Raw genomic sequence first — 12,308 nt, 5'->3', positions numbered from 1 at the left:
AGGCGGCGGCGCGCAGGCTCAGGGTCCGGCAGCGGCGACGGTGGTGGCCACGGCTCCTTATCCCTGCGGCTGCTTGCGTGCGGGCCAGCCGGTCCGCGCGTCCCTCGGTGTGTTTCCGCCGGCGGGCCGAGCGGGCCAAGCCCGCGTGGGGAGCACCCGCCGGCCGCATGGCCGCCATCAAAGCGCTGCAGCAGTGGTGCCGGCAGCAGTGCGAGGGGTACCGCGACGTGAACATCACCAACATGACCACGTCGTTCCGTGACGGCCTGGCCTTCTGCGCCATCCTGCACCGCCACAGACCTGACCTCATGTGAGTGAGGCTTGCCCTGGGCTGGGGCAAGGCGGGGGGAGTCAGAACTCAAGGGCATGCCCGGGAGATGGGCCACCTGGGACTGGGAAGGGCAGGCATCCACAGCACAGCCCACCCCCTCCGAGGCTGCACCCAGCGGCCTCAGTGCGCCGTCCATCAAGGGCAGCTGGGCCACGGCCAGAACAGCCGCCAGCTTAGTCAGTGGTGACTCAGGGCAGTGTCCTGGGCCCCATTTGCCACCCCCCTCCCTGGGAAAGACCCAGCAGAGCTACCCCTTTGGGCCCTCTGGGACTGGATACTCCCCTGGGGTCTGCAACAAGTCCCTGGCCCTTCCAGGCATCTAGTGCAGGTGCTGCCCCTGTCCCCAGCCTGCTCAGGCTCCTGGGAATACATTCCAGCATCACTGCCCAGAGGGGCAATCAGAGCAGAAAGCCCTGAGACCCCACATCCTGTTGGCAGGCCTCTGCATCCTGGGGTGATGGGGACATGAGGAGACTGGGTCCCTGTTCCTGGGAACTACAGGAGGTGGGCAGGCCCTCTCTCCCAGGAGGGTCTTGGCATGGGTGGCTGGGAGTCTGGCCCTGCCTTGCTGTTGGATCTTGGCCCTCGCTGAATCTGTTCCATCAGTTATTCACTCAGCAAATGCTCTTTGGCTGAATGGCCGGACCAGGACTGGGGTGCGGGTGTGTTTGCCAGGGAGGTCTTGGGGGCTGGCTGAGGCCAGAGGCAGCACCTTCTGGACCCAGCCTCAGGCTCCCTGCTGTGCACACAGGGAAACTGAGGCGGAGGGAGGTGGGCCCTTGCCAGGTCACACAGCACACAGGCTGAGCCAGGGCTGGCACCCTGCTCTTCCCCTGTACCAAGCTTTGCTTTCCCCAGGAAGCTGGGAGTCTTGAGCAAGAGGCTGTGGCTCCTGCCCAAGGTTGTGATGTACTTTTGTGGAGCTGCCCAGGGGATCTCTGTGGGGCACGTTGCAGCCTCTGCTCCCTGCCCAGGCATGAGCCTCATTGCCCTTGGAGGTGGAGATGTTTCCACGGTGTGGAGAGCCTGAGGCTGAGCTTTGATGGCCAGTGGGCCACGGGCATGGTGGCTGGGAGAGGGACCTGGAGTGGGGAGGCTGCAGGGTAAAGCTGGCTGGAGACTCACCCAGGCAGCCCAGATGGGCTAGGGGGCAAGTCCTGAAGCCTTCAAGTGGAGGGAAGATGGGCTACCGTTTGCTGGCCCTGCAGCCTTGGATGGGTGTCACTGGGCATCTGGGGCTTTTCTGACCCTGGAGAGCTTCTGCTCCCAGCTCTCTGGGGTCAGAGGCTGGATGTGCTTGTGCCCCTGGCCCAGCACACAGTGCCCACATGGAACAGAGGTGTGCACGTGATTATGTACACGCATGTGCACAGGCAGACACCACATACCTATTCATTTAACTGATGGCTGCTGAGCACCCGTGGTGTACCCAGCATTGTGTAAAGTCCCCAAATACAGTGAGCCCCGCCGTCCTAGTCCCAGAGTCGAGCAGTGAGCAGGCCAATGACTCAAGGCTCAGAGTGACTTCAGAGAGTGGAGGCCACCACAGGCAGAGGAGGCTGGGTGCAGCGACTTGTGCACTGCTGGCTTGCTTGCTGTCTGTCCCCACTGGTCTGTCACTTGCAGCGGTGGGGGTATTCTTATTTACTGCGGTAGCCCCTATGCTTGGTGCCCTGTGAGGTGGATGTTGGCCATAGCTGGAGCCTCACGGGCAAGAGCGCACACCCGGGGTGCTGTGGATGTAGTGGGGGCCCGAGGAAGAGCCGAAGAGACAGATAAGGCGTGGTGGGGCTACGAGCCCAGGGGTGCTGGAGCCAGCAGGCCTGGCCTGGCCTTGAGGTTGGGCTTCTGGCCCCCTGGACTGAGGAAGTGCGCTCCTCAGTTTGTGGCTCTTTGTTACACAGACGTGGGTTACAACAGGGTTGGTGGCTATTGGCTAATGGGACACCAGAGGGGAGAGCACATGCCTGTGCCTGTCTCCTGCCTTGCCTGGCCATGCCTCTGGGCCAGAGATGCCTGGGGCGAAGCACAGTGAAACCCTAAGCTGATCTTTCTGTCCCCAGTAGCTACCAGGAAAGGAGGCAACTTGTGAAGGACAGGTTCTTGGGGGAGCGCTGAAGTCAGAGTTCGGGTGAGACCTTGGTCTGGTGGGACCCAGCCCCCAGTACTCCTGTCTTCTTCTCCTTACATGAAGACCCTCTGGTAGCAGGAAGGTGTTGAATTGGACTGCCTAACAGGCACGGTCCCTAAGCCACATGCTTGTTGTTTAAACAGAAATCAAAATCCTGAACTACAAATATTTCACTATATGGATGATGTATTATTAGCACACAAAGATAAAAACACATTGCTAGAATGTTATGCCACACTTACAAACTTATTAAAAAATTATAATCTAGAGATAGCAATAGATAAAGTACAATTAAATTTTCCAATTAATTATTTAGGAGTTCTATTATCCTCAACCATGGTCCGTCCACCAAAAATTCAAATACGAGTAGATCAACTCAAATCACTTAATGACTTTCAAAAGTTATTAGGAGACATAAATTGGATAAGGCCTTATTTAGGTATACCAACAGGAGAGTTGGGACCTTTATTTGATATCCTAAAAGGTCCATCAGATCCAAATTCACCCCGAATGTTAACGCCTGAAGCAAGAAAGGCATTAAAAATCATTGAAACATATATGGAAAATATGCATTTGGATAGAATTGATATAAGTTTGCCTTTATTATTTATTGTACTACCAACAAAAAATATTCCTACAGGAGTATTTTGGCAAGAAGGTCCATTATTATGGATACATTTATCTTATTCTCCTAACACTATTCTTACTAGGTATCCTGAGGCTGTAGGACAATTAATACTCAAAGGAATAAAAGCAGCAAAGGGAGTGTTTGGAATTTCTCCCAATAAAATTATTACTCCATATACTATGAATCAAATTGATGAGTTAGCTAATGAGTTAAATACTTGGGCAATAATCATGTGCAAATCTAATGTTTCATTTGATAACCACTTACCATCTAATCCTTTATTGTCTTTTTGGTCATTGCATCCTGTAATTTTTCCAAAAATGACAAGAAAAACACCTATCATGAATGCTCCAAATATATTCACTGATGGGTCAAATAATGGTACAGCAGCAGTAGTTACCCCTGATCAAACTTTTACATTTTTAGTACCCAAACAATCAGCTCAAAAGGTAGAGCTTAATGCAGTTTTACAAGCTTTTGTGATGTTTAAAGATTCTGTATTTAATTTATTTTCTGATAGTCAGTATGTAGTTAATGCTATAGTATCTCTTGAAGATGCTGGTAGGATTTCCCCTTCTTCTACTGTTTTCTCTTTGCTTTCCACTATACAAAGTCTAATCTGGGACAGAAAAGATCCATTCTTTATAGGACATATCAGGGCACATACAGGATTGCCTGGAGCCCTTAGTTTGGGCAATGATTTAGCAGATAAAACTACACATGACATACATATTTTCTCTACACTAGAAGAAGCTATAAATTTTCATAAAAAGTTCCATGTCAATGCTAATACTTTACAAAAGCGTTTTAAAATAACTAAGGAACAAGCTAGACAAATAATAAAACAATGTCAAAATTGTGTGACCTTTTTACCACAAGTTAATCTTGGAGTCAATCCTAGAGGATTGATACCTAACCATATTTGGCAGATGGACGTCACACACTTGCCAGAATTTGGAAAATTAAAATATTTGCATGTTACAGTTGATACTTCTTCTGGATTTTTGATGGGCTCCCTTCATGCCAGAGAAAAAACTAAAGATGTTATAGCTCATTGCTTACAAAATTTTGCCACTGTGGGTGTTCCAAAACAGTTAAAAACAGATAATGCCCCTGGTTATACTTCTACCTCTTTTAAACAATTTTGCTCAACATTTGGCATTACTCATATAACAGGAATCCCATACAATCCACAGGGACAAGGCATAGTTGAAAGAGCTCATCAAACTATTAAAATGTACTTATTAAAGCAAAAAGAAGGAATTGGGAAGGGGTATATATTCCCCAAAGATAAACTTAAAATAACCCTTTTTACTCTAAACTTTTTAAATTTGGATTCATCAGGACTTAGTGCTGCGGAAAGGCATATGTGTCCAAAAAATGTACATAAGCCCAAGGTACTTTGGAAGGATATTCTAACAGGACAATGGAAAGGTCCTGACCCAGTAATTGTCTGGAGTCGGGGGTCTGTTTGTGTGTTTCCACAGGGAGAACAGCAGCCAATTTGGATTCCAGAGAGATTAACCAAGGTCCTGACCCAGTGATTGTCTGGAGTCGGGGGTCTGTTTATGTGTTTCCACAGGGAGAACAGCAGCCGATTTGGATTCCAGAAAGATTAACTAAAGCGATTTCTACAGACCAAAAAGAAGATGATTTGGCTCAAATCCATAACAACTGATATCCAAAACTCCAGTTTGGCTATTCTTACATCTGCAACAGAACCAGGATGCTTTTTTCAATATCTATTTTATTATTGCCCTTTGCCATATCATGAAGTTCTATTTTGTTTTTTGAGCTCATACAGACCTAGGTTAATGTTTTGCTGATCAGTTCTATTTTTTGACTATAGAGTTTTTAAACATTGCAATGGAGATTTCACCTGTAAAAAGTTATAAGGCCTTTACTATAATGTTATGTGTTGTATGTATTATATTATGTGTGCACACTTGTGTTTTGTGTTATATGTTTGAATGTACGTATGTCCATATATCATATATGATGAGCGCTCATGATAAAATGGATCCAAATATTTTTTTTTTCACGTGATTTATATGGTTTAATTTAAATTGGGTAAACAACTGTTGAGGATTGTTTTAATATGTAAACAAAAAAGAAGGTTAACAGATCTGTTTATTTACTTTTACCTTTCCTTTTCATTATATTTAATAATTCTCTTAAAGATAATGTAAATTGTTAAGAAAATTGTTTTCTTTTAGTGCCTTCTGTAATGTTACATAATTTTTTCTTTAGCCATTATTGCCAGAATTCCTATCTTCATCCCAGTGCTGGTGAAGTGAAAGATAAAACCAATCTACAGCTTCTACAATAGCCATCACTGAACTGCTTGCAGAACTTGCCTGGACACATTGTGAGCTCACCTGTATGCATTGTGAACTATCTGTTGGTACAGCGAATTGTGGTAGTGCTGGAGTATTTTTGCTGATGGTGTCACCGGTGGTACAATTTAGGAGCCCTCAATTGGCTTAATGTCATGGCATTTTGCATCCTCCTCTACTAGTGATGGTCTAAAATTTGGGGGCCAACAGAGGTGAGGCAAAGAACCTCACCCCCCCACAGGTGCAAAGGCCTATCCACAAGTATGGCTGTATGCTGGACCGGTAGTCAGTGACGGGTATGATCCAATTGCAGTGGTACCAACCTAAGACAGGAGGCTGACGCCTAGAGGTCAGTTCATCCGATGACGGGTAAGGACCATATGTTGAATTGGACTGCCTAACAGGCACGGTCCCTAAGCCACATGCTTGTTGTTTAAACAGAGAGGGGGAGATGTTGAGAGCCACAGCCAAAGGGGCCCCAGCAAACTTCCAGCTGCAGCAACTTCCAGCTGCTGGCTGATGATTGGCTCACAGCGGCCCCAGCAACATCTAGCTGATTGGCTCCTCGGCCCCAGCAACATCTAGCTGATTGGCTCCTCTGCGGTGATGCTCATTGGACTGTTTCCCTGCCCTTTCAGACCACGGAGCTGCTCATTGGGGGACTTTTTTGGCTCCGCCCACGTGACCCAGCCAATCGGCCTCAAGAGCAGGAGGATTGTGGGAGGTGGAGAGAAGCTTGTGTGGGAGAGAGAGGCTTGGGGAAAGCCGGTGGTGGCAGTTGAGGCTCTGAGGGTTTTTCCTGAGAGACTATTTTGTTTGTCGTGTGTGGTTCTAAAAATAAAGTTAGTTTCTTTTGACAAGTGGCTCCTGATTGTGCCCAGCCAGACTGCTTCATATCCCTAGCTTTGCCACCAGGAAGGCCTTCCTTTTGTCTGACCTCAGTCCTTCCTGCTGCATGCTGAGCATGTTTCCTTTGGCCCTCAGGGGAGAACAGCTGTGAGGGAGCAAGTATAGGGCACTGAGCCAGCCCAGGTGGGGCACCCGGCTCCTGGTTATGCCCGGCAGGTTGGGGGAGTTCACCTGAACTGTATCCCTGCTCCTCCCACCGGAAGGTGTGTGTGAATCTCCACTTGCGGATCCGGAAACAGGCAAGTGGGGCGGCTCCCTGCCCAGTCAGCTGCCCCGAGTGCCCCAGAGCTATAGAGTCTCTGCAGGCAGCTCTCTAGGATGCGTGCTGACAGGGTCTGTTTCTACCATGAGCCACAGCTGCCAGCTGCCAGGTGACTCCAGAGCCACCCAGAGCAAACAGCCCCACCCTCCCCAAGCCTGAGAAGTGAACCTGTCAGGGCTGGCAGTGCTGCAGGGTGACCCCGGACCCCTTCCCCTTCTGGGCCTGACCAGGAACCACCCTTGGGCTCTCTGAGGCAGGCGGGAGCTGGGTGGAGGGAGTGGGCAGCCACCCCGCACCTGCCCAGGGGCCCTTCCGGTGGTCAGGAAACCCTACAGCCCTCCTCTGGGGATCAAGGACGCAGGGTCCATTTTCAGAACTTGGGGGGCCCTGGGGTTGTGCAGATACCCCCTCCCCAGCCTCAGTCATGTGGCGGGGTGGCCTGAACATTCTCCAAGCCTCTCCAGCTCTGGAGGCCGGTGGCTGAGGCCAGAAGCAGCGGGTGACTGACCAAACCTTGCAGAGCCCTTGGGTGGTAGCACCCTGTCTGGCGGGACTCCCCCAGGGTCCCCAAGGCTCTAACTCGCCTGTGGCAGGGTCCCCAGGCCTCTCACTCACATGGGAGGCCCTGCCTGGAAGCTTGAGAGGCTGCCCTCTCTCCCTCCCGGGCGTGGGCGTGCGGGGGTGGCTATCGTGGCTGGGTGACCTCCTCCCCCTCCCACACAGGCCCTGTGGTCACAGGAAGCTGCCTGGGGACAGAGGCCTTCTGTTCCAGGCCTGAGGGCCTGCTGCCCAAGCCCCTGCTGCTGCCTTCCTGCCCGGGCTCTTCAGAATGGCTCCCGCCCCTGGGGGCAGCCCTGGCCAGCGCTGGCCCTGAGGCCCAGCCCCGCTGCCGCCCAGTGCTGTTTGTCTCGGTGTCTCTCTGGGTTTTTGTTTCTGGATCCCGCGAGGTGGGGACCTCTCCGTCTGTCTGTCTGTCTGTCTCCCTCTGCCCCCATCCTGGTAGGATTAACTCCAGATGTGCTGGAGGTTTCTGGAAGACACACAGCCGGGATCTTTCCCTCCCTGTCCACCCTGCGTGGCTGCATTTGTCCTGGGAAACATGGGACCCGCCATCTGGGAGCGGGAAAGGGGGTTGACATTCCCAGAAGCCCTGCCCTCGGGTGCCGGAGTGGGAGCCATCGCCTTCCCTGGTTGAACTTAACACTCTGTGGGGCCTTGGTGGCCTGCGGGAGGCAGGGTTGTGCCTTGATCTGGCCAGGCTGGGCACACACTGGGCGTAGTTGGCAGACACGCGTGACTGGCCACTGTAGGCCCCGCGGACTCATCTGTCCTGCCAGTGTTCAAAGAACCGACGATGGCCGTGGAACCCCTACTCTGCAGACACGAGTGGATTCCTTCATCAGCAAGCATGAATAGAGCACCAGCTGTATACCTGGCCCTGGGGTCCAGGTACCAGAAAAACCTGACTTTAAATGATGAGGGTTGATGCGACCACCTTTGTCAAGATGCTGTCCCCAAGTGAGGTCGTGTTTGGATGTCCCCGGGGTTTGCACGCCCACATAACTTTTTTGGAGGAAACAATTCAGCTCGTGACGTCAGGTGTCCTCCCCATGGGTCCTGGCCATGTGGACTTCCTGGAGGGATGGGTGGGGTTCCCACTCTGGGGGTTTCCGCCAGTGCACTGGCCTCTCAGTTCAGCCCCTTAGGGACTAAGGTGACGCCACCTGCACTTGCGCTGAGAGAGTGAGCTCAGGCCTCAGTGAGACACAGGCAGGAAGCAGCCTGGACGTGGTCCCGAGGGTCAGCAGTTCTCCTGTGCCCGACCTGTGCCTTGTGCCCTGCTCAGAGTGCCAGTCCCATCGTAGGGACCCTGGAGTGCCTGACCTGCCTGGAGCTGTGGACGCTCACTCTGGGTCGGGGAGACAAGATGGCCCTGCAGGAGGGAGCCTGGGCCCTGGTAGATGAAGGCAAATGCAGAAGGCTAGTGGCCTCCTGCTTTGTTTGGAGACTAAACAAATAGTTCTCCCGCCTGCCCCACAGTGAGTGGCCTCTGTGCTGGACTCCAGGCCTGCCCTTTGCAGTGACCTGGGGATCTGGAGAAGACTTGACTTCCAAGGGAATGTGGGGGGAGGGGGGACCGGGCTTCTGTCCCCAGATGCTGAAGAGAAGCGGGCAGGGTGGACCTGGGGAGCTGGGCCTCCACCCACATGCTCCTGGACATGCTTGGGGCCCACTGGGTGGGGATGGACCCCGTGGACAGTGCCCAGGCAGACTGGACAGAGGCCACCCAGCCTTGCAGGTGCCGAAACCCCCCCTCCTGCTGTCATCTGTCCAGCCGTCTCCTCACCGAAAGCCCCTGTGCTCGTGGGTGGTCTTGACATCTGGGACGCATCACCTGGGGGGTGGTCCTCGCCACAAGGGCTGGAGGCCTCTCCAGCGCTGGGCAGATTGATGGCTGGCTGGGACCCTGTGGTGTGGGTGGCCCGCGGCCTGCCTGGCCCGCTTGCTCATCCGAACAATGGGCACAGCCTGGCTCTCTGAGGGTTAGCAGGGCCTGACCTCTGCTGCCGACTGGGCTGGGAGACAGGCTGTCCCAGCCAGGTGGCCCCAGGTGACCAGCGCCTCCTCTCCTCCACCTGACCTGCCAGCCTTGCTGTTACACGGCTCTTGTCTTCTTGGGGCCAGGGGAGCTGAGGGCCCCAGCGAGGAGGCCTTGCAGGTCAGGTGTGGGGCCTGAGCCTCTCTCATGTGCCAGGAGGCTTCTGGAACAATGCAGTTCCTGACAGTGGTCACTGACAGCCACTGGACGGGTCACAGTTTAACCAGATCACCCCGGCTCAGAGTGTCCCCCAGGCGTGGGGTGGGCTGTGGTGTGTGGTCCTGGGCATGTTGGGGAGGGCGTGTGCAGTCCTGGAGTTGGCCAGAGGTGTGCCTGTGTCCAGGCTGGCCAGGGCCTTGCCTCCAGGAGGCAGGAAGGGCTCTGATGGCCTCATTCCTGAGGGTCTGCCCTCCCTGGAAGAGTTGGAGTGCCTGGTGGGCACTTGGTCACGCCACTCCATCCTGGAAGAGGGAGCACCTAGACTCTGGAGCCGTGGCTTGGTCCACCTCCCGCCTCCTGCTGTGTGATCTGAGCATGTCCTGCAGCCTCTCTGTGCCCAGTTTCCTCATCTGTGAGATGCAGACATGCCCAGGGTCCACTCTGTAGGACAGGCGAGGGTGGGGAGAGCAGGTGTTGGTGGAGAACAGAACGGCACCCCTCTCGTGAAAACAGGAGCAAATAATGGGACTGACAGGCGGGCAGTGTGGCGGCCTGGCCTCCTGACTTTCCATCCCTCTCTTGTCTCGGTCCCTGGCCCTGGGACCTCTCATGTCCACCCCATCTTTCTGTCCTTGAGAACATTGTCCTCTCTGGCCCACCATATCACCATGTCACTGAACTTGGTATTGGAAGCAACCTTATTCTGAGCTGTGTTTTTAGCTGGGCTGCCCCGGGCTGGTGGCTTTGCCTCTCTGGTCCTGTCTTCTGCCACCTCTGATTGGGGCAGGAGTGGTGGCAAAGGGCTCAGCCTCCCCAGGGACTGGAGGTGAAGGCTGAGCTGTAAAGACCACCCTGGGCTGTCTGCCCAGGTGAGGGGTGGCAGCAGTATCTTAGGTGCTGGGTAGCTTCACTGGCCAAAGCAGGCCGGTAGCCCAGCTTGGTGCCCCCTGCAGCCCCGAGTTCTCTCTGCTCTGGAGCCTGTCTGTTCCTGCCCCTCTCCTGGCCTTGGCTTCTGCATCTGGGGAAGCCCCGCTGGCCCCTGCCCTCCGGACTCTGAGCTGCTTTGGATACGAGTTTTTTTTTTTTTTTTTTCAATCTTCCAGAAACTTCAGTGCCCTCCGGAAGGAGAACATATATGAGAACAACAAACTGGTGAGTCCCCCACCTTGTCCTGCCCTCCCAGCCCAGCCTCAAAGCTGGTCCTGACCCCAGCCAGTCTTCCCCTGGCTGCACGGGTCCCCTGAGGGCCCGACATAGCTGTCCAGCTCAGTGGCCAGCCCTCCGCTGGGTGACCCGGCATTCCAGGAGTGGCTTCTGATCTTGGAGCCCAACCTCTCTGGTCCTCTCTCTTCCTCAGTAGGGTGGTCAGGGGGCAGGGAGTGGCCAGGGAGCATCCTTCCCTGAAGGGGACCTGGTCCAGCCACCCAAGATGGAGAGGGGTCCCAGGAGACTGTGGGAGGGCCAGGCTTGGTGGTCCTGGGTAGGCCTCGTGGAGGTCAGCAGGAAGGGCGTCCCAAGGCAAGGGACCAGAGGGGCAAAGGCCCTGAGCTGGAGGGTGCCTGGCTGGGCGGACAGGCCGAGCAGGGTGTGGGGAGGACCTGGGCCTCCCCTCCCAGCCAGATGGGACCCCGGGAGACGAGCTGGGAGCTGCTCCTGTGGGCTGCTAAGGAGGGGCAGGGATGGCCCATGGTGGTGGCCGCGGATGGGACTGGATCCTGGCCTGTTTGGAGGAGGGGTCAGAGGAGATGGGAGCCTCGGGTTTGAGGGCAGCAGGACGCCCTCACTGGGCAGCAGGTCTGCGAGGGGCAGGCGCCCTGTTTGGGGTTCGCATGGGGGTCGTGTAGGCAGTGGCAGATGGAGCCTGCCACACAGGGCGGCCGGGGACAGGGTCTGGGGCCTGTGGGTGGATCATCAGGGTAGACAGAGCCCTCCTGTCTGGGGCCCTAGCCTGGACTAAGTGAGGCCTGTGAGCCCAGAGGAGCTTTTGTGCGGCCACCTTTGGTGGGTTGGTGCTGGCCCTGGGGGTGGGAGCCACCTGCGGCCACGCCTGGGGGACTTGATTTCCAAGTGAGCCCAGGAGTTCGGGGTGGCAGTCAGCAGGTGCTTGGGGACAGCCCCTGGGGGGTTGTCTGCTGGAGGGAGGCAGTGGACGCTGCAGAGCCGGCCAGGGTGGCACTGAAGCTAAGATTGGCCCTGTTCAGTATGCTGCAGGTGCTCTACAATGCACATTTCCCGGCCCTCCCCAGTCCAGTTTCTTAGCCTCAAATGTCTCCTCCCCATGGTTCAGGCTGCTAGGACACAGGCTGCTCTTGTGTCCCTTCTTGGCCCTGGAGGCCCCGGATGGGTGTTGGCCGTGCCCACAGAGAGGCTCCTCCCTGACTGGACAGGGTCTGGTGTCACAGGGCCGAGGGGCCACAAGGCGCTCAGGGGAGGCTCCAGGAAGATGTGAGGTCCCCCAGCAGAGCCCACCAAGTCTGGTTCCCTTGAGCAGCTTCAGGAACCTGGAATCCTTGTCCCTTACCCAGGTGGGCGGGCAGAGCCCCCGGTCTCCCAGGCGGGCAGGGCTTTCTGGGCTCAAAGCCTGTGTCCTGCCTTGCTTGGGCCTTGGCTCCCGGGTGGACTGGGGCCAAGGACAGGGGCTCTCTTGGCCTGCTTCCTGCTGACCCCTGCCCACCTTCCAGGCCTTCCGTGTGGCTGAGGAGCAGCTGGGGATCCCAGCCTTGCTGGACGCTGAGGACATGGTGGCCCTGAAAGTGCCTGACCGGCTGAGCATCCTGACCTACGTGTCCCAGTACTACAACTATTTCCACGGCCGCTCCCCCAGTGAGTCCCTGCCCCCTGGCCTGGGCCTGGCCGCAGGAAGGAGACCAAGGCCTGGTCGGGCCTGGGCTCTCCCTGGGTCTCCTTGGGATGCCCTTCTTGGGGCCACCAGATCCATTTATGCTGTAGCCAT

General features: G+C 55.1%; 1 protein-coding gene across 1 annotated transcript; it reads left to right on the top strand.

Annotated features, from left to right (window-relative positions):
• Window positions 1–12,178, top strand: LOC124102271 (MICAL-like protein 2; the record flags this gene model as incomplete). The annotated part of the gene is given in 3 exon segments (XM_046458499.2): window positions 1–310; window positions 10,459–10,507; window positions 12,037–12,178. Coding segments are annotated over 3 exon segments (334 nt in total), but the record flags the coding sequence as incomplete, so codon positions are not given.
• Window positions 12,179–12,308: the final 130 nt, after the last annotated feature.

The sequence above is a fragment of the Marmota monax genome, unplaced genomic scaffold (genome assembly GCF_021218885.2).
Source record: "Marmota monax isolate L192 unplaced genomic scaffold, Marmota_monax_Labrador192_F-V1.1 WCK01_AAM20220418_F8-fsc02589, whole genome shotgun sequence".
Lineage (NCBI taxonomy): Eukaryota > Metazoa > Chordata > Mammalia > Rodentia > Sciuridae > Marmota > Marmota monax.
This window is presented reverse-complemented; position numbering and strand designations above follow the sequence as displayed.